The sequence below is a fragment of the Erpetoichthys calabaricus genome, chromosome 1, assembly GCF_900747795.2.
Source record: "Erpetoichthys calabaricus chromosome 1, fErpCal1.3, whole genome shotgun sequence".
NCBI lineage: Eukaryota > Metazoa > Chordata > Cladistia > Polypteriformes > Polypteridae > Erpetoichthys > Erpetoichthys calabaricus.
This window is the reverse complement of record NC_041394.2, coordinates 349,871,696-349,896,895: the sequence shown is the minus strand read 5'-3', so window position 1 is coordinate 349,896,895 and position 25,200 is coordinate 349,871,696. Positions and strand designations below refer to the sequence as shown.

General features: G+C 41.3%; 2 protein-coding genes across 28 annotated transcripts in view; one reads left to right on the top strand and one right to left on the bottom strand.

Annotated features, from left to right (window-relative positions):
* The window catches only part of LOC114668330 (zinc finger protein 883-like), a 774,734-nt gene that overhangs the window by 561,272 nt on the left and 188,262 nt on the right, over nucleotides 1-25,200 (top strand). The window lies entirely within an intron of this gene.
* Nucleotides 14,539-25,200, bottom strand: part of LOC114668373 (gastrula zinc finger protein XlCGF26.1-like) — a 217,051-nt gene continuing 206,389 nt past the window's right edge. For 5 of the 17 annotated variants that reach the window (XM_051924846.1, XM_051924857.1, XM_051924848.1 and 2 more), the window contains one exon: nucleotides 14,539-18,853. In XM_051924846.1, coding sequence (XP_051780806.1) covers nucleotides 17,520-18,853 — 1,334 coding nt within the window. In that variant the 3' untranslated portion in view covers nucleotides 14,539-17,519. Of the gene's footprint in view, nucleotides 18,929-25,200 lie in introns of all 17 variants that reach the window. The other 12 variants (XM_051924919.1, XM_051924902.1, XM_028824452.2 and 9 more) reach the window with 10 other exon arrangements.

The following is a 25,200-nucleotide window of genomic DNA, read 5'->3' as shown; positions in this document are numbered from 1 at the left end:
ATAAATTTGAAAACTTGCTGGATATTAAAATTGTTGTCTGGTACAGGTGCCTGAGAAATGAGAAATTTTTAAAATTTGAAAGCTCCCAAGGTAGAAACCCTAAAACCTATTTTATGTTTTTACACGATAACCATTACGACGGTATTTTGAATTTAAAGGGGTTTCTGTGGGTGAAATACTTGTGCGACTACTGTTACACAAGCTACCACTCAATCCTTAGCCATCGTTGTGAAGGTCACTGCAACGTCTGTTTCTCCCCAGATTGCCAGCCGATCCCTGAAGAACTTATCAAGTGTGGTGACTGCAACCATTACTGCCGGTCCCAATTTTGTTTTATTCAGCATACGATTCCTAAATTTAATGACAAGACCAAGGATATGGAAGCTGCCTACGACACTGCAAAAATGTGTCCCCTGTGCTACAAAACTTACACAGTGAATGCCGCCTCAAAACCCCATAAATGTCGGCCCCAGGAATGCCGTGTTTGTAAAGCAAAAATTGAAAATGATGCAGAAAACCATTAGTGCTTTATAGAAACCTTGAAGTCTGAGGATCGTTGTGAGAAATATGTGTTTTATGATTTTGGAAGTCGGCAAGAAACGGGTGTGCACATTCCTAATTATATATACTGTAAGTCCTTGCGGGGTAAATCCTGGTTCTGGGCGGGTGAAGATTGTGTACACCAGTTCTTTGCCAGATGCCGTCGCCCCAAGTATCAAGGCTATACCTTCATAGCTCACAATTCAAAATGTTACGATGGGTACTTTTTAATGAAGTATTTGCTTGAAAATGGTGTGAACCCTCGTGTTATACTACCCAAGGAAATAAGCTGATGTGTTTCACAGATGATGGTTATCAATTACGTTTTATAGATTCTTTGAATTTTTTAACAATGAAATTGAGTGTCATGCCTAAAGCCATGGGGTTTGAAGCCGCAATCTTCAATACGGCTGAAAATCAGAATTATATCGGCCCCTACCCTGAGCCTGAATGCTATGGTGTCCAGAGCATGATGACCAAAGAAAAAGAAAAAGTTTTTACCTGGTACGATAGTGTCAAGCATGGCGTTTTTAATTTTAAAGAGGAGATGGCTTTTTATTGTAAAAATGACGTTGAAATTCTTAGAACAGCATGCATTAAATTCAGAGATGAGGTCATCAAAATTGGCAATATTGACCCGTTTCAATGCATGACCCTGGCATCTCTATGTATGGCCATGTACAGGCAAAACTGTTTGCCTCCAAAGTCTATCGGTATAATCCCTTCTGACTATTACATTAGTTGTCAGAAAAACTATTCGAATGCATCTATTCAATGGTTATTGTATCTCTGTGAAACAGAAAAATTGAACATCTGGCACGCTCTAAACCTTGGGGAAGTAAAGAAGGGTTCCTTTTATCTTGACGGCTATGCCATAGTTAAAGGTATTCCGACCGCCTTTGAATTTGCTGGTTGTTTTTATCACGGCTGTCCAGAATGTTATGATTTAAACACTACCCATCCTTTAACTGGCATGACTTGTGCGGTTATGTACCAAAAGTTTATGCGGAAATTGGAAATACTTAGGACAAAATTTAATCTAGATGTGCACGTGCTCTGGGAGCATGACTGGGAGACGATGAAAAAACAAGATCTCAGGCTACAAACTTTCTTAAAACACTGCGATTTCCCTCAACGTATACAACCGAGGGACTCGTTGTTCGGCGGCCGTACCAACGCCATAAAATTGTACCACAAGGCAGTGGGCACCGAACAGATTCACTAATATGATTTCACTAGCTTGTACCTGTTTGTGAATAAAACAAAAATGTACCTGGTCGGTCACCCTACTATCATTTTTCAACAGTTTGGCGACCTCGGGCAGTATTTTGGATTAATTAAAGCCACCGTCCAGCCTCCACGTGGTCTCAATTTTCCAGTCCTGCCTTTCAGGTTTTATGGGAAATTAATGTTCACCCTCTGTCGCACTTGCGCTGAGACAGAAGCTCAGACTGTGAACTGTCGTCACACAGAGGATGAGAGAGCTTCAACCGGTACTTGGTGCAGTGCGGAAATAGCATAGGCCATTGACAAAGGGTATAAAGTTTCAAAAGTATACGAGATTTGGCATTACCCCGAATGTACTTCTGAGTTATTCTCAGACTATATCAAGCTTCATCTAAAAGGCAAGCAGGTGGCATCGGGTTATCCTGCCTGGTGTATGGATGAGGCTTTCTGAGACTGGTATATTTTAGATTATTATCAGAAGGAAGGTGTACAATTGGACAGCGATAACATCGCCGTAAATCCAGCTAAGAGACAGATTTCAAAGTTTTTTTTTAAATTCTCTTTGGGGTAAATTTGGGCAAAAAACTCTCCATCTCACTACTGGCTTAGTCAAGGACGTTGAGGAATTCTTGCAATATATTTTCTCCAAACAGTATAATGTTTCTTATTTTGAATTTATCGGCAATGAGATTGCTCAAATACAATGGAAGTACGCCGATGAAAAGTATACCCTACCTGGTAGCGTTAATGTTGTCATTGCTGCTTTCACCACGGCCTATGCCCAGTTAGAGTTGTACGATTTACTGGATAGTCTGGGGGAAAGGGTGTTGTACCACGACACCAACTCGGTCATTTTTACTTGTCAACCTGGTCAGTACAATCCTCCTCTAGGTGACTATTTAGGAGAGCTCACCAGTGGGTTAAATCCTGGTGATTATATAACCGAATTTGCATCAAGCGGTCCAAAGACGTACGGGTATAAAACAGCACAAGGCAAAACATGTATGAAGGTAAAAGGTATCACCATCAATAACGAAACCGGTAAAATTGTAAACCTCGAGTCACTAACCAATCTAGTTCAGAATTTTGTGATATCTCATGATGCCCCTCCTCAAGAGTTACTGGTTCACGGTAAGCAGATCCGTGGAAATAAAAAACGCTTCACTTTAGAAAACAGACCACTCAGGAAGAAATTCAGAGTGGTGTATAACAAGAGGGTTCTCCTAAAAGATTACACCACAAGACCTTAAGGCTACTAAAGGAGATTTTGACACACGCCTTCAACATCCCTTCGCTAAAATTATCTCAGGTCCCTCTTGTTCCGGTAAATCCTATTATGTAAAAAAATTACTGGAACATTAGAATCACGTTGTGTCTCAACCTTTTCAAAATATAATTTGGTATTATAGTTGCTGGCAGAAAATGTACAACGAGCTATCGGCTAAATTTCAGCAATTAAAATTTATTGAGGGGCTCCCAAAGTCTTTATGCGACAACAAACTTCTCCCTCCTGAGAAGATAAATTTGGTCATTATAGATGATCTGATGGAATCGGCTAGCGAAAGCCAGGAAACAGAAAAAGCTTTCACAAAATATACTCATCATCGGAATCTGTCTATCATTTACTTGGTTCAAAATTTATTCTCTCAAGGAAAGAAAAGCCGAACGATTAATCTTAACGCCAATTATATTACTCTTTTTAAAAACCCCAGGGACAAATTGCAGATTACTACCTTGGCCCGCCAAATGTATCCAGGGTGTGTTAAGTTCTTTTTGGAAGCTTTCGAAGATGCTACAAAATTACCGTACGGCTATCTCTTAATGGATTTAAAGGCCCAGACCCCCGACGAACTGCGATTAAGAACAGGTCTGTTTCGGAGTCAAAGTTACATATTCTGTCAGCATGTCAGCCAGAATAAGTAGAAACCTACAGCCTCTCAAGGCCTTACTCCGTTGCTCTTGTCGCCGCCGTAAAATTCTTATAAACGCTTCTTCTGACGATTTAATTAATGCTTTGTCCGAAATAGCCTGTAATACTTTAAAAGGTAATATACCTCTTTCGCCCAAACAGTTTAAGCAACTCAAGAAGCATAAAACATCCGTCAGAAAAATAAGTGACAGAAAACTAACCTTAAAAAAGAAGAAAGCTATTTTGAACCAGAAAGGAGGCTTTTTGGGGGCTCTTTTAAGTGTTGCTGTACCATTCATATCCAGTTTATTAGCTTCTAGAGCATAAACATGGAATATGCTCAAAAATGTATTTGGTACCGCAGCATCAAATGTCCCTTTTTCAGCAAAAGAGTGGTAACCCAAACGATCTTTTGAGTGCCACGGAAACTGAACTGGACAAGGAAATGAGAAACGTCCTGCAACGCTGTGATATAGGGGCTGACAAGAAGGTGAAGCTTTACACTTCTATCTTGCAGAGATATCTGACGCTAGTTAAAAAGGCCAGTAAAGAAACTAGCAGTCTGACGCTCGTATTACCAAAAGAAGAAAATGTCGAGGGGAACGTTAGAACAGTCAATGTGTCTGAGGACAAGGTTTGGCAAGAGGTTTTGAGAAGTGCGCCTGTAAAAGCAAAGAAAAATGTTGAATTTCTTTTACATAAAATGTCCGTTGATCTAGCTGCTGCTAGAAGGTAAACCTCTGGTCGGGTCCAACATGGTGGATTTGGTATGTAATCTGACCGCTTCTCATACAATACCTGAGCATAGGAGACCGCGTGGGTGGAAGGAATTTGTAAATGCCATGGCCGGTTTGAACATTCCATTTTCTGTCGTACCTAATGATGAAACGAGAGAACTCCTTGAAAGTTTTAAGCCACCCGCCGCCCCCCCCCCCCCCCCCCCCCCCTCCCTGTTCATCAAACAGAAGTTAGCCCCTACCGACGGAAACCGAGAAAAAAAAGACTGGATTGGATCGCTTATTAATTTGTAAAATTATTTGTTAATTAAATGTATTTTTATCTGATTACACAGTGTCGTCATCCTTTAACCGTCTATTGAAATATTTATAGGTCTCTGATCATTGCACGCAAGGGTACTGATAAAAACAGAGTCCCGGTGAAGGAAGCCAGGAATGAAAAAATTTAGAGAGCATAGCGTCATTATTGTTCACGTCCTCAGAATACTTTTTTATTGTACGGGAGACATTTTCCTCTCTGATGCAGATGAGAGATGAGAAGATGCAGTGTTGACCGAATTTGTCCGAGAACCAACTTTGAAGCTGCCGGTTATTGTACACGATTTGTCTACAGTTTTTGCTTAAGAAACGGTAAATGTCATTCGAGAAGTAGATAAAGTCTGGAGGATTTCCACAGGAATCAAAAAACTCCCCATTTCCGTGTTCTGTGAGGTAAATTCCCAGCCAGTGTTCTCCGGGTTGGGTTTGACAGTGAGTATTCACTACAAACATGGCCGGCACGCCGTTATTTTTTTCGGGTAGTTGGTCACACGCCAGCACACCGTGGAAATATCTTTCGGTGTAGGGATCTTGGGACAGTAGTTCTGTTAATTGTTTTGTATTCATGGTGTTTATTAATAGTCATACAGAACATTACATCTCTGGTTGATTTCGATGATGTTGTCAAAGACCGCGTATACTATTAGATTGATGGTCCGAGGGAGAGGGACGCGGAAGCGTAATTCAAATCTCATGTTTCCAGTTTTAACTAATGAAAAATGATCACCGCATTCTTGATCGGGGGTTAGATCAAAAGCGAAAAGAGTATATCCTTGCGAGAACTCTGAACGGCTGATAGACAGAGCTTGATCCTTCAAATGCTTACCAGTGGCCAATACCAGGTTATAACTGGTATTTATAGTATTCTCTGGCACTGTTGCCGCTTACAAAGTCTGGTTGAAAAGGTTTGGCCGGAATCTGTTCACCGTCCATGTACAGAGCCAGGAACTCTACATCATTGTGTTTGAAATTGAACGGATTCCGTGTATAAGAACCCAAAAAGGCCTCATTATCCACCATGCCAATCACCACATACTTTGGTAGTTGACCCAGAAACAGGTTTTCTTGATTGCATACTCGGATTCCCGCGGACATACTGAATACTTTCATATTCACCCTTTCCACAGGGTATTTAGTATTGGCTGATGTAAGGGCATGAGCGTGCCCTAATTTCAAGGCCGGTGAAACTTTTACTTTTTTTACAAACAGGGAGGCTGATGTTATGATTACTTTGTAACGTTCGGCATCATCAGACATTAAGCAAAATTCATCTTTGTTCCGAACCATTTTAATCTTCACGTCTATGCCATTCAATATTAGTTTTTCCTGGAAAAAGAGATCTGTATGTATGTGCTCCAGAAGTTCAACAGTCCTGCTACCGGCCGTATAGGCGCTTCTGTTATTAAAACTGATGTTTTCTCCATCGGAATCTGTCTTTTCCAATTTGTTAAAAAGTCCTGTAGCAAACTGAGAATGAAGAGTCTCTTGGCTGTAATTTAGCAGGCCTTCTAAGACCGCTCTGTAAGGATAGCAATTTGAATTCTGCGATATTAGGCGGCCCCCCTAGGGTGACATCAACTTGCAAAAACAAACTGGCTATAGGGTAGTTGACAAATCCAACCTTTGCACCGGCAGGTATGTTAGTGAACGCTGATGGGACTATCTTTCCCCTTAGGTGTAGAAGAGTGTTATTCAAGTCCAGGTAATCTTCCCCATTTCCGGCTATGAGAAATTCTAGCGGAGCTACTTCAGAGAGGGCTGAGAGAGGTGGGACTTCAACGTATATACTTTTATCTACACTCGTTTGAGTGAAAGGCACAGTAAACAGATCCAGTTCAGATTTGACACACTCTTCAGATACTCTGTGTACGAAAGACATCTTCTCTTAAAAAATGTCTCTCTTCTTCTTTTTGCTTGCTTTAGTCTTGTTCCTCTTCTGACGGCGTTTAGAAAATGCTGTAAAATAGTGTGCCTGGCCTTTTTAGCTGGCAGGGCCTCACGCAACCCCGGTGGTCTGTTGCGTTTTATCTTTCTCATTACCATCAAGCCCGCTCCCTCCTGCTTTTCTAGGACTCCACCTGCAGCACTGGATATAGTCCCTGTGATCACATCTTTTACAATATTTTTAGCCTCGGATTTGATGTGTGGTTTTGCGATGTCAAAGCCTTTTTACAGGAGAGGTAAAGCTCTTCTAAACAACCCTCGAAATATACCTCCAATCCCCCCACCATACATTACAGGGGATCCAGAGAATCCCGGTAATCCGTTACCCGCTTGGGTCTGATAATATTGGATGTAAGGTGTCGGGTCCTGGTAAGACCTCATTGTTTCAGTCATGCATACAATGCCTGACGGGTCTGAAATGCAACTTCACTATCGCCTTACCAAACTGAAATGGCACGTTTTTGTTCTGGTCCATCTTTATTTCAATAGTCACCGTGTCAAAATGATTCTTGCTGGCTGGGGCATAATGCGGTTTGTCCTATGTGATGGTTGTAATTTTATTCGCCTGATCCTCTATGTGAACGCACCTCAAAAGGGGTACGTAGTTGTCTCTGACTCTCTGATGAGATACCATGTCCCCGTACATGTACAATGTGTAAAAGCCGGCCCTGATGTCAGCGGGAAAGGGGCCTTGTAAGTTAACCCCCAAGTCTGATCAGGATGCGCTCCTAATATTCGGCCCAGCTGTCCTTTTAAGTGTATAGTTTCATCCTTTTCACCCGGTACCACGTAGACTCTTCTTTGCACAGCATTATAACTGAATTTCGCAGGGTTCTCAGAAGGGACAAATCCAGCTGCAAAATCTGTCAAAGTGGGCAGGCTTAACGTTGTCAAATTCATAAAAGACAGGAGGTCGTGAATACCTTCATAATAGCCGCATGGAACGTAGTAATGTTTTTTTACCCCCGGAGCTGAAACGTAGAATTCGTTATCCGGTTTGTCTATGGTATTCCACGTATGTGGGTACTGAATTTCTGCTAGACCGACTTCCCAAGAACCTTCTAATCCTATGGGTTTAGCAAGCTTCGTAGTGAAATTGGAAATTGTGTTGTTAGGGAAAATGTCTGAGGAAGCATTGCTCGGTAGAGTCACAAAAAAACTTTTGCACTCCATCGTATACCGCTAGAGAATGAAGAGTCGATTAGGAGCGTACTGGATTTTATTGAACATCTTGGGCTTGGCTCTCCGGTATCCAGCTGTTAAATTTTTCTGGCCAGCCGAGCCATTTGACTAAAATGAGTCATTTTTTATTCTTAACTTTCCTAGCCAGTATTTTTTCGATCCTGTAAACGTCTGCGGTTTCGACTTTAATTTTCTGTAATTCAGGGTCGTAAAAGGATCCTACGATCTCTTCACCATCGTAGTCTTTCAGTTTGTACACCGCCGGTGCCCTAGGTACAAGTTCAGATACAGTAAAGATTTCATCTGAAGATGTTTGTTCATAACCTTTCTCAAAAGGATGTCTGGTTTTAGACACCCTAACTATATCTCCTACTTTGAACTTAAACAACGGCGGACCCGGGGGGTTGGCTACGCCACATAAGTTTTTGAAAACTTTCCAGGAATTTAACGTGTTTACATCGGAAGGAGAGTTCTCGTATTATACACGCTGAAATATTTCCACATTTTAGATTTTAGTGTGCGGTTAAATCTCTCCACCACGGAGGCCTTTAATTTGTTTCCTGTGGTGAAATGTTTTATTCCAATCTTCTTTAACAGCTTTTGAAAATCTCGGTTGAAAAACTCTTTCCCCTTATTGGTCTGGAGCTTCTTTGGCATACGTCTGGCACTTAGAACGTCTTGGAAGGCTCTTGTCACTTCCTTACCCATTTTATTCTTCAGGGGCCGTACCCACGTGTACTTAGAAAGTACATCGATACAGGTTAACAAATATTTATAACCCCGGTTATGCTCGGACACATTTGTCATGTCCGCTAAATCCATCTACCATTGCGAGTCTATATCGGATACATAAACCTTATTTCTCCTAAAATGCCTTCTAGCGGGTTTGTGAATTGTATATGCATATTGACCAGATAACCAATCCGACACCTGTTGGTCATTACTTTTCTGACCCGAAACCTCAAGAGCTCTTTTCAAAGAGTCTTTTCCCCCAAAGCTACCAGGATTTGCCGGGTTATAATAAACGTTTTTCAAGTAACCCTCCATCATCGACGGTGAAAGAAAAATGTCAATGATTTAAAAATCAAATGAGGCTTTATTGGTAATTTTCAAAACAGCATGATTAAAAACATTATTAAAATTTCAAAACAGCATGATTAAAAAAAATAGACAAAAACATGTTATAGCACAGGCACATTGAGTTCAGACACTTCATCTGATTTTTCTATGTCGTATTCCCCGTAAAACCCCAAAGGTGCATCGGTCATGTCAGGTACAGAAAAATGCCTTTTAGAGAAAGCATTGGCTATATCACGTATTTTTGAGTAAGAGGGATCGTCCACGTTGTGAAAGGCTTGTACAATAGCCTCGTTAATAGAATGTTCATTTTCCAGATCGTCAACAGCATTTTGAACAAATGAATGAACCTTGTGAAAAGGCAGAAAGATGTTGAAGCAACCCAGAGTCTTTATGGCCAGGCTCCTAAGCCACAGTTTGTGGAAAACAGTCAGAATCTCTTGAAAGTGGCCAAACCGATAAACAGAGTCAGGCTCAAACAGACACATATGCTGCGTCTGGCTGGGGTGATCTATCAAACAACCTTGACAGGTGCTTTTTAGGTCCCAATCGACTATTATGTCCAGCAGAGCCGCAATCAAACTCTTGATCAGTTTCAGAGTCTTTCGAAGTGTTTCACCCAGGGGCCCGTCAGTTTGTTCAATGTCCATGCCCTGATAATCAGCATCCTGGGACGATGTCTTCCAAGCAGACAGAGCCTCTACCAGTTCGTCCATGGCCTCTTCTTGCCACATGGCATGCATGGCTATCTCCTCAGCACCCGTTAGGCTCCCCAGAGCATCCTCAGCAGCAGTGGCGGACCGTGCATTTCACACCTAGGCCTTCAGTAGTGCTCCGTCTGAATCAATCCGCCCCTCAAAAACTAATTTATGGTTATAAAAACCATCTTGATATGCAGAAATACAGTATAAAGAGCAGTTGCATCGCAGATAGATAACTCCTGTAGTCACAATAAATGCCTTTATTCAATAGACAAACCAGGGGTGAACAAGTTCCTTTCTACTGCAGCTACAGCCGCGACACACATAAACATCAATAATAACTCATAAACTTGTAATATTATTTAGGAAAATCGCAACATTTTACTCACCAAAAATTCGGATTATTTGTAAACAAAATCCATCCTCCTCTCTTTCCTTAAAAACAGTTCAAATACTAGCAGATTATCCGTGCGCTTCAGTTCCATCACGAAGTCCCTTTCTATCGCCATCGAAGCTAATGCTGAAAGTCGAACCTGCCCTGTCGTATTTCTGACATAAGTTTTAATTCGCTTTAGGGCTGAAAATGTCCGCTCGACAGAAGCAGTGGACACGGGAATGGTCACCGCCAAACATACCAATGTGTACAGCTGCCCCATGCTCTCATTCAGATTTTTCTGATGAAGGAAGTCAAGGAGATCAGTGGGAGATTTTCCTGCAAAATCATCCATGGCATACTTACACCATCCTATCCAATCAACGGGTCTGAATACGGTGACGTTGCCGTACGCCTGCTAGAGGGCCCTAGTAACACCAACTCAAAATCTGATTGGTTGAAGCGACAGTTTAATCGACATTTATTTTGTGTTAGAGGGCCTGCAGAACGGATTGTGAAGGCCTCCCAGCAGACTTCACTGACTTTGACCCTGCCTGGCAACAAATGATAGCTGAAATGTGATTGGTTAAATGCTTTAATATGAAAATACATGTCTGGAAGCAGCACAACCATCGGAAAAGCTATGAAAAGAAGTGGACAGACTATTTGGAATTATTTAGAAAAAAGCCAAGCAAAATGACACCTTTTATTGGCTAACTAGAAAGATTACAATATGCAAGCTTTCGAGGCAACTCAGGCCCCTTCTTCAGGCAAGAAGGGGCCTGAGTTGCCTCGAAAGCTTGCATATTGTAATCTTTCTAGTTAGCCAATAAAAGGTGTCATTTTGCTTGGCTTCTTTCTACATTCATAATGGCTAACACGGTACAACACCCTAGTACTATGGAATTATTTAATAAGTATTCATGGACAAAATATAATTAACATCAGTTTGTGATTCAGATATTTTTTTAGGCCAGCAGAGAAGGCCTTTCAGGCCCTGACGGTCCGCCATTGCTCAGCAGGGACAAAAAGGTCAGGTACTGTACGGTTCTCCAGGAGACTGTCCAGCCAATACATATCATCATGGGTGGGTAACTGAGGCTCAGGCCAATAGAACTGGTCAGTTGAGGGCATCAGAAGATCCGGCCAAGACAGCGGGTCTGAAGGAGAGTTGTTAGGAGCAGAGTACCCGGAGTTAGGTACGATGTCGTCGGGCCAAAACAGGCAATGGGTGGGTGCCGTCTGTTCCATAGACCAACATGCCTGATCATCAGCATCTGGTCTGCAGCAGAGTAGCAGGGTTGTAGGTTAGTGTCGATTGTCTCGTCGGGAGTAGAGTAGGTGGTGTTGGCTTGAGGCTTAGCCGGCCCAAACAGTTAGTCAGCGGCAGACGTATGTTCCGTACCACTGGAGCTCGGTTCTTCGGAGTGCATCAAAGTGTTGAGGACTTCTGCCACCTCAGAGGCCGAGAGAAAAGGGAGACGACCGGCCCAGCTTGCACCAGATTCGGTAGGGTAGTTAGTTGAAGACATCTCGATAGTGTTTTAGGTTAAAGTAGTCTATGAAAAAGACCTCTGTATTTATCTCCACTCACTTAGGGGGCGGTTGTCTCCCAATTTTCTTCCTCCTCCTCACAGCATGAATTATTCCACAGGCTAAACTCCTCCTCCAATTTTCTTTTAATTCTTTTCATTTGATCGGACAGTTTTCCTTGATAAATAGCATCATCAATATTTGGAATAAGAGCTTTAAAAAAAGTCCAATCTTTTATAGAAAAATGAATTTCACTCACTCGTTCCTTTATCTCATTTTCTTGATCTTCCTCCCCCTCTTTATATTCGGGAAGGACAGGCTCCTTCTTGGAAACCGCTACCGCGAGCTGTCCCTCAGCACTTCTTTTTACGTATACCCGGCTCAAAGCACAGTTAGAATCGTACCAGGCAGAGCTGAAGCGTGGTTCCTGTAATTCAGTCCTTCTGGACACCCTGTTTGCTTTCAGTTTCTTAGGAGCGCTCACAACACCGTCCATTCTGTTTACTTTTGTGTGTCATGGCATTTTCACTAAATGACTAGAATTTTATACAAGAACTCTTTCGTATCGGGAGACATGCGACATGCCTCACCCCTAACCCTATAGGTGGTTAGAGAGATAAAGGCGTACCTCGGGGGTGTGAGTATTGTTAATGGGGCGTGATAAGGGTTCGGTTTACGAAAGACCCAACCTAAAAGGCGGGGTTTACAGATGATCAGTTATGACGGTGGTCCAGCCCCCAGGGGCAGGGTATATTTCATATTTTCATAGTTTCATATCTACATATTTTCATAAATTATATTTTCATATTTTTTATATTTTCATAAATCATATTTTTATATTTTGGGGCGGGGCTTACAGACAAATCATATTTGGGGGCGGGGCTTAAGGTAATAAATCATTCATTACACCTCCTGTGACAGTTTCTTTCTGTATGTACTACTGTCGACCACACACACTTGTATATACGTCTAAATCTGCAAATTAAACTTTGCATTTGAAATCTACTTTCCAAGTGTTTTAATCGACATCCTGCTGCGAATGCCAACTATTCCTGCACAACCAGAAGCCCTTCACTTGTTCCTCTCTTACAGTTCATGTCCGCACACTCACCTCTATATGTTTCTTTAAGATCGGAAGGTGAATTTTGAACACCATCACCTCGTGTTTTTATGGCTGGGACAAAAGGCGACTCATTCACCAAGGCTCGTTTATGTGCCAGCCACTTGGGCGTATTTTCTGACCTCCTTGTATCTTCGATATCATTAATAAGCCCAGCGTTGCTTCACTTTGGTTTGACGATATCCTTGCTGTTTAAATCACCACAGGTTCTGTTCCTTTCACTTCTCTCCCATACGCTTAAAGTTTTATATACACAGAAATCAAAAGACATATAATGTGTAAATAAATATTATGGGATAGTTCCTCAATTTTGCATATACATGTGAATAATTTATTACAATTATCTGACTTATATTGCCCTGCTTTTCGGACACAGAAAATTGTTGGCAACATAGCAAGTTACAGATGTTTATTTATTTTTATTGTTGGGAGCACAGATTTTTTCCTTACAAATGCAGCGAGTTCAAGTAAAAAGACTCAAACAAATAAAACACACAAGATACAGATAACCTACGTGAAAAATTCTACTTAAGCACAGTAACGAAGTTGTTTTACTTTGTTACTTCCCACCTCTGATCCATTGCGTCATTGTTAACAAATGCTTTATCTTTATTCTGTTCACATTTTTCCCCTTCAAGTTTTTTCTGATAAGCCGTTTTTCATGCCATCTTAGGTGTCAATGTGACTTTCGCTCCGTTATTTTCCTCCTGACTCTCAGGGAGTCTTCCCATCATACCTGGCGGTAGACGTCACTCATTGCGCCACACGCCTGTCTAGTGATAATCATTGATTTTGAATTGATTACCCCACAAACACAAGCCAAAGCTTTCCTGCTACTGCAGCTGAGTTTTGTTTAAATCAAATGTTTAATTTTAAGCATATAAGTGCTTCATTAAACACATGATGGGACTGAGCAGACTACAAACAGACAGGTAATGTTCATACTCCCCAAATATACTGAGGCTGAACTTGCAGCTTGGGGGGCCATTAGTGGCTTCGATGGCCCTCTGCTTCTGTAGAGTCTTCATAGAGTAAGAAACGGCTCTGTATTTGGTACACAATTTTTATGATTTTCATCATTTGTAATGGCTCTAAATTATGTGTTTGCATGAGGACAATTAAATAAAAAATTCAATTTCAATTAATTGCTTACTTCAAATTTGTAATCGAAAGTCACTGTGTATTAATTGCAATTTGTCATATTTCCTTCAAGCAATTAATCATTTTCTGTAACGCAGACATAACTCAGGGATTATTTTCTAATACAAAACAGTTTTAATAATCAGTTGCCTATGTATATTAAATTACCGTATTTTAGTTTGTTTGTTGAACAGTTTTGTGTAACTGAAACAAATGAGCAAACAGTGAAACACTAATCAGTCAATGGCTCAAAGTAGGATTTTTATTTATTTTTAATTTTGACCCACACAACATTGCAAATTAGTCGGCACTTTGATTGGTTATGTCAATAATTCTGTCTTTAAAATTATATAAAGCAGAAAAATAAGACATTATTGGGTTTCTGACTATTTATTCAGCCAGTTGCTTAGGCAGACAGTTTATTTCCACCATTCATTCCAGAGATGATATACCAGATTAAAAAACAAATGTTCATAAGCGACCAGTGCTGGGAAACGTTACTTAAATTCACTACATTGCTCATTAAATATAAAATCCTAATCTCCTCCAGTTCAGCGCATTTCTTTTCCTCACTTTTCTCAATGGGGGAAAAACCAGAGTCGGATTAAAGCTTTACATCCACTGCATATGTTGCTGCTGATTTAACTGATCGGTGACTTAACTGCACTTCTCAGTTTGTTACCAGCACTTTCCTTGGAGCTCACGATGGAGGGCATGTCACCTCTCTAAGGACAGTATTTCACATCCCAGTCCAAATGGTGAGATGCAATCTTCATGTCTCAGCAGCCTCTAACTTCAAGCTTAGTGCACTGAGCCCGTTGTCTGAAAGGCCGTAGCGGCGCCCACAGATGGGTTGTCTGCAGTGTGTGAGTTGGTGTTTGGCTGAATGTGGAGATATCAGCTCAGATGTTCTCTTCTACATCGATGCCCAGTTCACTAGAGATGACGTTAGGCTCCTCCGCACACATTGCCTTGGCCATTTTGGTTTCAGTCAGTCGGTTTAGCTTCCGACTCGATAGACCATGTAAAAGAGGGGTTTCATGGACCTCTGAAAAATGTGCTAATTCACAGGGTTTGGCCAACAAAGCCGAGTGCAGGAGTCACTGTCAGATGACTGGAGATGACAGACAGGTGAATTTGAGGATTTTGTATTTTATTCAAAGCAACAAACAATTTACAACAACAAACAAGAAAGCAGAATTCAAAAACTTTAGGGATCAGGAAATCCCTTTTGGCCGAGGGCGTTATTTTACTAAACTTTCTTGTAATTTTTATTAATATTTGACTGACGCCGAGGCGACTTACAACATGTGAGACACAATTGCTTACATTTCTTTTGTTTTTTCACTATTAGCACAAGCAGGTGATGTGACCTCCTCCTGGTGACACACTATCAGTGCCTATCAGTCATAACATATCAAATCCTTTTGAAATTCATTCTAAAACACGTCTTTGACAGGTTACCATTGCTAGTACCTTATGAAAGCTCTCTGAAAGAATACTTTTCTGGGTGAGAAAAAAAATTCCACCGTTACTTTTACATAATAACAGTTCAGGAATAAACAATTTAACACCAAAATAAAAAGTGGGAACTTCAGAACATTTAAATTCTTTGGGGTGGTACGCCAAGACAAAGGGGTTGATGCTCCCAGTGTAGATCTTCTCCAACTAAGCCCACTTCTGGAAATGGCACCCAGTCTGAATTCTTTTGTGGCCCAGAAGATTCTGGTTTGTGAGACTCGTCGGCCACATCCAGTACAGCAATATGGCTTCTCGAGATTAATTCCTCCAAATTATCTTGGTGTGTGTATGTGAAGCAAAATGTATCCTGATTTTTAATTTGTTTGTTTGTAGCTTTTAGTTATGAATTTCACCAAAAGTAATTGTTTGTGTGTCCTTAGTTTCATACCAAAGGTATTTTGTAGTACAAATGCTAATTAATGTGACTCCTCACAGACTGCAGGCACCCTCAGGCGATGGTGGATGCTGTACAGGTAAGTCTGCTCTCTCCAAACCTTTTCTAATTTTATTCTATTGATTTGACATGAATATTATTTGGCAGTGGTGGACCGTCAGGGCCTGCAAGGCCTTCTCTGCTGGCCTAAAAAAATATCTGAATCACAAACTGATTTTAATAATATTTTGTCCATGAAAAATTATTAAATAATTCCAAATAGTCTTACTGCTTCCTTTCATAGCTTTTCTGATGGTTTTGCTGCTTCCAGACATGTATTTTCGTATTAAAGCATTTAACCAATCGCATTTCAGCCATCATTTCTTGCCAGGCAAGGTCAAAGTCAATGAAGTCTGCCCGGAAGCCTTCACAATCCGTTCTGCAGGCCCTCCCATGTCAACTGCTTCTGTCGAGCGGACATTTTCAGCCTTAAAGCAAATTAAAACTTATGCCAGAAATACGACAGGGCAGGTTCGACTTTCAGCATTAGCTTTGTTGGTGATAGAAAGGGACTTCGTGATGGAACTGAAGCGCACGGATAATCTCAGTAAAGAGAGGAGGATGGATTTTGTTTACAAATAATCCCAATTTTTGGTGAGCAAAATGTTGCAATATTATTTAGGAAAATCGCAAGTTTATGAGTTATTATTGATGTTTTTTATGTGTGTCGCAGCTGTAGGAACTTGTTAACCCCTGGTTTGTCTATTCAATAAAGGCATTTATTGTGGCAACAGGAGTTATCTATCTGCGATGCAACGCACTTTATACTGTATTTCTGCATATTAAGATGGTTTTTATAACCATAAATTAGTTTTTGAGGGGCAGGTTGATTCAGACGGAGCACTACTGAAGGCCTAGGTGTGAAATGCATGGTCCGTCACTGTTATTTGGTAATTCTCAAGTGTTAAATAACAAATGTGCCCCCCCACCCCACCCCCAACCACTGAGTTCTTATATACAGTCTTTGTATGTTTTATAATCAAAAGCAAACAAATAATAATAAAAAAAAAATTCTTTTTTTAGTGCACTGCCACAGCGTTTTAATATAATTCAGCCTGGTGTACAACATGACCACATGGATACTTTGGATTTTCATTTAAATTTTATTTATATTGTTTTCATAGTTTGTGTTTGTAATTATTAGTAACTGATTTGATTTATTATTTAATAAGCATTGGCGAGAAGCTGTTTGTATGGCACCCTGGTTTTTTTTTTTTTGGAAAGGTATTTTATTTTTTGTTATATAAAAATAGAAAAATATATATTATATAGCTGAACTATGATTTACTATGTAAGGTTATGTATACTGTAAAGAGTTCTTTCTGATGAAATGTATATAATATATTGTAAATAGTTCTATATGTACGTATGTTATGAAAGCAGAGCTAGACGCAAGGTGGAGCCTGTAGGGGCTTTAGTGAGAAGCGCTTTGTATGACGCCCTGTTCTGTATTTTGTTTCAGGAAAAGGAAAAAGGATATAAACTTCTGATTCTCCTCTGTGTTGATTTCTTTGTGACACAACACCGCTTAGGATGAATTCCAGTCGGTTACATGTGCTTACTGCCAGGCAGGAGTGAACCTCACTCTTCAGTCAGGACAGTTCAGTTGTACTTCTCTCCGGTGTGAATTCTGGTGCATCTCTGAAGAGAACTCCTGACAGATTTGTTTGCCACATTCCAATCAGTAATATGGCTTCTCTCAGAGATTAATGTGTCAACAATAGTTTAGTTTGCTTACTTTTCAAGCCAGGAGTGAACCTCACTCTAGAGTCCTGAAGGGTGCTTGTTTTTCTGGACTGATTGTTGAACTGCTACTCTTTCTATTCTGTTGTGAACTCTAGTGTGTCTCTGAAGACTGCTCATTTGTGAAAACTGTTTACCACATTCATTACAGCAATATGGCTTCTCTCCCATGTGAACTCTAGTGTGTTTCTTAAGATTGCTCATTAGTGAAAACTGTTTACCACATTCATTACAGCAATACGGCTTCTCTCCCATGTGAACTCTAGTGTGGTTCTTCAGACTGTTTATATGTGAAAACTGTTTACCACATTCAGTACAGCAACATGGCTTCTCTCCGGTGTGAACTCTTCTAGTGTGCATCTGAAGATGGCCCATTTGTGAAAACTGTTTACCACATTCATTACAGCAATATGGCTTCTCTCCGGTGTGAACTCTAGTGTGTATTTGAAGATCGCCCATTTGTGAAAACTGTTTCCCACATTCATTACAGCAATATGGCTTCTCTCCCGTGTGAACTCTACTGTGTCTGTGAAGATGGCCCATTTGTGAAAACTGTTTACCACATTCATTACAGCAATACGGCTTCTCTCCGGTGTGAACTCTAATGTGGCTCTTCAGACTGTTCATAAGTGAAAACTGTTTACCACATTCAATACAGCAATACGGCTTCTCACCGGTGTGAACTCTAGTGTGTCTCTGAAGATATCTCATTTCTGAAAACGGTTTACCACATTCATTACAGCAATATGGCTTCTCTCCAGTGTGAACTTTAATGTGGTTCTTCAGACTGTTCATACGTGAAAACGGTTTACCACATTCAGTACAACAATATGGCTTCTCTCCTGTGTGAATTCTAGTGTGTATTTGAAGATGGCCCATTTGTGAAAACTGTTTACCACATTCATTACAGCAATACGGCTTCTCACCGGTGTGAACTCTACTGTGTCTCTGAAGAAATCTCATTTGTGAAAAGTGTTTACCACATTCATTACAGCAATACGGCTTCTCTCCCGTGTGAACTCTAGTGTGGATCTTCAGACTGTTTATACGTGAAAACGGTTTACCACATTCATTACAGCAATACGGCTTCTCTCCCGTGTGAACTCTAGTGTGGATCTTCAGACTGTTTATAAATGAAAACAGTTTACCACATTCAGTACAGCAATACGGCTTCTCTCCCGTGTGAACTCTAGTGTGGACCTTCAGATTGTTCATATGTGAAAACCGTTTACCACATTCATTACAGCAATACGGCTTCTCTCCCGTGTGAACTCTAGTGTGGATCTTCAGACTGTTTAAACGTGAAAATGGTTTACCACATTCAGTACAGCAATACGGCTTCTCTCCTGTGTGAACTCTAGTGTGGATCTGAAGAGCACTCCTGCCAGAGAATTCTTTTCCAGATTCCAACCTGCACTGATCTTTGATTCCTGTACAAAGTTTAAAAGAAAAGGGGAAAAAAGAGCTTACTTTCAGTCCAATGCCCTATTATTAACATTAACTGACATTAAATACATGATGGCTGAAATTAGGAACAACCTGTTGTAAGCAATTATAAAACTTTAGTTATGCATGGAAAGCACACTCAATTTGTTAATTCTACGTTCTCTATTACAACTACTTAGTAGGGCCAAATGTTTTAAAACTTCCTTATGCTCGGCAACATGTGTAAGCCAATTCTCACAAAAAAGTTTGGATTTTTAAAACTAGAACATGGCGTTTAAATTGGCTTAAAGTTACGGCAAGTTTTGAGCATTTGTAAGTCCCAAGCAGACTTGATTTGTGTTGGCATTTTAGCAACAGCTGGTGGAAAAACGAACTGAACAGAAAATCTCTTTTCATTGCACATTTCACATTCTGTTGCTTGACAGGCTACACAAGAAGTGAGTTTTGATACATCACAATGACATTTTGGCTCATGATCATAACTTAATTCTAAGCTGATTTTGACTCCCTACTGTCATCCTGTTTGAAATGTGTGCTGAACATGTGCCTTCATTACAGAGACCATCACACAGAAATCACACAATCTCAGTTCTCTTACAGGTCTTAACAGCGGTGGGTTATTTGGCGATGGCAGCTTTTCAGTGTGAACTGCCTGACCGGTGAGGAATCTCTGAGTCACCCTGAGCCACATCATGTCGTCTGTATGGGGTGGTACATTTAAGATTTTACAGAGATACATGCAATATCCTTACTATCAGGATGTGCAAGCTGTAATCAAAATGCAATCTGCAGCAACATCTTTTGTCATCAGCAGTGGTGGTCTTCCTTGGCCTATCTGTCCCTTTGTGATTTCTGAGCTCACCTGTGCATTCGTTCTTCTTATTGATATTCCACACAGTTGATTTAGGTCATCCTAAGGTTTTATTGATGTCTCTAATGGTTTTTATTATTGTTTTTAAGCCTCATAATGACTTCTTTGACTATCATTGGCAAAGCTGTTGTCCTCATGTTGAACAATGGCCACTACAAACTCCAAAGGGTAGAAGCAAACCAAGGTGTCTTAGGCCTACAAGACAAAAGCAATGAAACACACCTCAGGAATCAAACTCCTCTGACATCAATTGGCCTAAACATCACGGTGCCCTGAAATGGGGGGAGGGGACTGGGGGGTGGCGGGGGTCATGTAGAAAAAGTGCTGTCATTTCTACAGGGTGTGACTGAAATGTTTGCAAATAACCTTTAAATGAAAATGTGTAATGTGACTTTAATTAATGAATTAATTTGTAATTGTTTAATCTGTTGAGCAAAAGGGTAAATGAAAGAAAAATGTTTCTTTGTTTCAGCCATTATGGAGAGTATTGTATAAAACAGACGCCATGTCAAGCATGAAAAAGGAACTTTCAATAATTAGAATGTGTCCTGACATTTATGCACAATTAAACTAAAACCATTTTACACCAAAACAAACATCAAAATGGTTTAATTAAATCATCAAGGAAAAGAGAGCAATGGATGAGTGACGCCTCAGTGCACAGGCCTACAGAAGCTGCTGTGACCTTGGAGAAAAATGAGAGTATTAGAAAACTGAGAAAGAGCGCAGCTGTTGGTGTTTCAGCTCTATAGGGGAGTGGCAGGTGACACCAGGACTGGTAAGGTTTGTGACACAATGGTGACATTTATACTCACCATTATAATGTTAACAGCTATCTACTGTCAGGACTTATTTATGTTAAGTAAACTAAAATTTGCCAGGTTTTCCTGTCTATTTGCTCCAATGTGTGTGTTCACGTATGTAATTATCTCTGTTATGGCTGCAGTCATCAAGCAGTCCAAGACTAAACTCAATGAAGAGTGCTATAAACAATAAATACAACTGAACTATAACAGTAGTGTTACACAAATTAATCTGCCTTGAATTAAAATTGCCCAGTTATTGCTGTTTATTGTGAAATCAGCTTGCAGTTGGTCGCCTGGTCTACTGATTTCATGACATGGAATGTGTTAATCTCAGGACATGCGTACAACTGAGTGCACAGAGTGGAAACTGGTGAAGAAAATAACTGCTGTGTGGAAATATTTTAAAGTATCTGAAAACTGATAGGAATATCATATGTGAAGTTTAAAATGAAAAACTTAGGTGTTAGTTGTGGTGGATTTGAAGCAAAGACATTTACTGCAACTAATTTGATGAGAAACTTGTAGGTACAACATTTAGCTGAGCGTATCAACTTTCAGCAATGCAGTGAAAGCAGGAAAAACGCTAATGAAACAAAGATGTCTTAGCTGTCAGTAATGGCACTGTGCCAGAAATATGATCATGACAGGACAAAAAAAAACAAAAAAAACAGTATCACTCAAAAATAATTGCAATTTATCATTTTAGATACTCAGCCATTTTCTATAGTAGAAAGTTTAGGATTCCATCACTAAAGTCCTATAACTTGGATGCATGATATACACTGGCGAGAGGATGGATGGGTGGATGGATGGATAAATACTTTATTAATCCCAAGGGGAAATTCACATACTCCAGCAGCAGCATACTGATACAAAAAACAATATTAAAGAGTAATAAAAATGCAGGTAAAAACAGACAATAACTTTAAATAATGATAACGTTTACCCCCCAACGGGTGGAATCGAAGAGTCGCATAGTTTGGGGGAGGAACGATCTTCTCAGTCTGTCAGGGGAGCAGGACAGTGACAGCAGTCTGTCGCGGAAGCTGCTCCTCTGTCTGGAGATGATACTGTTTAGTGGATGCAGTGGATTCTCCATTATTGACAGGAGCCTGCTCAGCGCCCGTCGCTCTGCCACAGATGTCAAACTGTCCAGCTCCATGCCAACAATACAGCCTGCCTTCCTCACCAGTTTGTCCAGGTGTGAGGCGTCCTTCTTAATGCTGCCTCCCCAGCACACCACCGTGTAGAAGAGGGTGCTCGCCACAACCGTCTGATAGAACATCTGCAGCATCTTAGTATAGTCGGCTCTGTCCTCTCTTGCACAGATCATCAGTATTGGCAGTCCAGTCCAATTTATCATCCAGCTGCACTCCCAGATATTTATAGGTCTACACCATCTGCACACAGTCACCTCTGATGATCACGGGGTCCATGAGGGGTCTGGGCCTCCTAAAATCAACCACCAGCTCCTTGGTTTTGCTGGTGTTCAGGTGTAGGTGGGTTGAGTCGCACCATTTAACAAAGCCCTACATGAGGTTCCTATACTCCTCCTCCTGCCCACTCCTGATGCAGCCCACGATAGCAGTGTCATCAGCAAACTTTTGCACATGGCAGGACTCTGAGTTGTATTGGAAGTCCTATGTATATAGGCTGCACAGGACTGGAGAAAGTACAGTCCCCTGTGGCGCTCCTGTGTTGCTGACCACAATGTCAGACCTGCAGTTCTCAAGACGCACATGCTGAGGTCTGTCTTTAAGATAGTCCATGATCCATGCCACTAGGTATGAATCTACTCCAATTTCTGTCAGATTGTCCCTAAGGAGCAGAAGTTGGATGGTGTTGAAGGCGCTAGAGAAGTCTAGAAACATAATTCTTACAGCACCACTGTCTCTGTCCAAGTGGGTTGGGGATCGGTGTAGCATACAGATGATGGCATCCTCCGCTCCCACCTTCTCCTGATATGCGAACTGCAGAGGTTCAAGGGCATGTTGAACCTGTGGCCTCAGGTGGTGAAGCAGCAGCCTCTCCATGGTCTTCATCACATGTGACGTCAGAGCAACAGGACGGAAGTCATTCAGCTCACTAGGACATGATACCTTTGGGACTGGGGTGATGCAAGATGTTTTCCAAAGCCTCGGGACTCTCCCCTGTTCCAGGCTCAGGTTTAAGATGCGCTGTAAAGGACTCCCCAGCTCCAACGCACAGGCCTTCAGCAGTGGTGGCGATACTCCATCTGGACCCGCTGCTTTGCTGGCACGAAGTCTCTTCAGCTCTTTGCTCACCTGCGCTGCTGTAATTGTGGGTGGGGATGTCTCTCCTATGCTGGTATCAGCAGAAGGATAGGTGGAGGGTGCAGTACTCCGAGGTGAGAGTGGGTAAGGGTGGTCAAACCTGTTAAAGAAGTTGTTCAATTGGTTTGCTCTCTTCACGTCTCTCTCGATGGTGGCACCCCACTTCGAGCTGCAGCCAGTGATGATCTTCATCCCATCCCACACTTCCTTCATGCAACTTCTGCTCCAGCTTTCTCCTGTACTGCTCCTTCGCCGCCCTGAGCTGGACTCGGAGTTCCTTCTGCACGTCCTTGAGCTCATGCTGATCACCGCCTTTAATAGCCCTTTTCGTCTGGTTCAAAAGGCCCTTGATGTCACTTGTAATCCATGGCTTGTTGTTAGCATAGAAGCGTACTGTTCATACTGGAACTACAATGTTCATACAGAAGTTGATGTAGTCAGTAGTGCAGTCAACAAACTCCTCAATGTTCTCTCTTTTGATCCCTGCAGGATATCCCAGTCCGTAGTTCCAAAGCAGTCACTCAGAGCCTTCTTTGCCTCAGGGGACCACTTCTTGAATGAGCGTGTGGTTGTAGGTAGGACCCTCACTTTTGGTTTGTAGTGAGGCTGAAGCAGAACCAGGTTATGATCTGCTTTCTCAAGCGCAGGCAGCGGGATGGAGCTGTATGTGTCTTTAACTTTGCATACACTAAGTCAATAGTCTTATTTCCCCGGGTGTTACAGTCCACATACTGGGAGAAGGCAGGTAATGTTTTGTCCAGCGTCACATGGTAAAAATCTGCAGCGATTAGCACAAGCGCCTCAGGGTGCTGTGTTTGTAACTTAATAACAGCAGAATGGATGATGTCTCCTGCTATCTCCACGTCCGCCCGAGGAGGTATTTAAACAATAACAACAATGACGTGTCCAAACTCTCAGGGCAAGTAATAGGGACACAAACTCACAGCCAACAGATCGATGTCCCTGCAGCAAGTGGAGACTTTGACGTTAACATGTCCAGAGTTACACCACCGTGTACTGACAGAGAGCTAGACCTCCACCTTTGTGCTTCCCTCATGTACTTGCGTCTCTGTCTGCTCTAACTGTGCTAAACCTGGGTAGCTCCACGTTAGCATCTGGGATGGTGGTAGTTAGCCACGTTTCACTAAAACACAACAAACTGCATTCTCTGTAAGTTCTGACATTTTTCGCCAGCACAGCCAGTTCGTCGATCTTATTTGATATGGAGTTCACATTTCCCAGGATCACAGAAGGCACCAAAGGCTTAAAACGCCACTTTCTCGTAAGCCACTTCATTTTTAGCTTAGTGCCGGTTCTGCTGCCACGTAACGACCTTCTTACCTCGTCAGGTAAATAGGGAACCACACCGGCACTGGCATTTGTTCTCAGCGCTTGAAGTTGAGTACTTGAATAGATGAATCTAGGCGTGTAAAAATCCATGCCCACATTGTAAAAGTAAGTGTGTCCAGGGAACGAATCCACATAAAATAACGTGATAGGAGTGATCAATAAAAAAAGAGAAAAATAAAAGTAGAAAAATAAAGTCGTACACGGAGCTGCTGAAAAGGCTGCTGCACCTGAGTTATAAGTGATGATTCTTTTCAGACGTAGCATTACCCAAGACATACACTTTCGTGACAATTCATAAACAGTGACATGCAAAAGTGTGGGGACCCCCGGATCAAAATAACTGTTACTGTGAATAGTTAAGTCAATAAAAGATGAATTGGTCTCCAAAAGCCACAAAGTTAAAGATAACCATTCTTTTCTGCAAGTTAAACAAGATTCATGTCATTACTTTTGTTTTGTAGTATGAGAAAAGGAAGGAGTACTCCACTAATGTATGGGCAATGCAAATGATCAGAGGTCTTGGATAACGATGTAGACCCCATCTTCATACAGAGAAAGGAAAGGTGGACAAAGTTACAGCCTTACAAAATTATTTTCCTTTACCTAAACAGAAATTGGAAATACTAGAAAAAAAATCTGATGAGAACAGGCCATTCAGCCGAACAACTCTTGCCAATCTGGTCCACCCAACTCCTCTAAAACAACATCAGTTTGAGTTTTCAAAGTCCCTAAAAGTCCTACTTTCCAACACACTATCTGATAATGGTGGCTGTTGTTTTCTGTGTGAAAAAAAACTCTTCAATGTGTAGCGGTGCTACTGGGGAATGAAACTTCACTTCCCAGCAGTGGCTCTGATTGGTCATCTGCTGAGGGTGCAGGGGCTGCTGGGGACAAGGAGGCAGGCGCAATATTAAAAGGAGGACAGTTCAACAGAG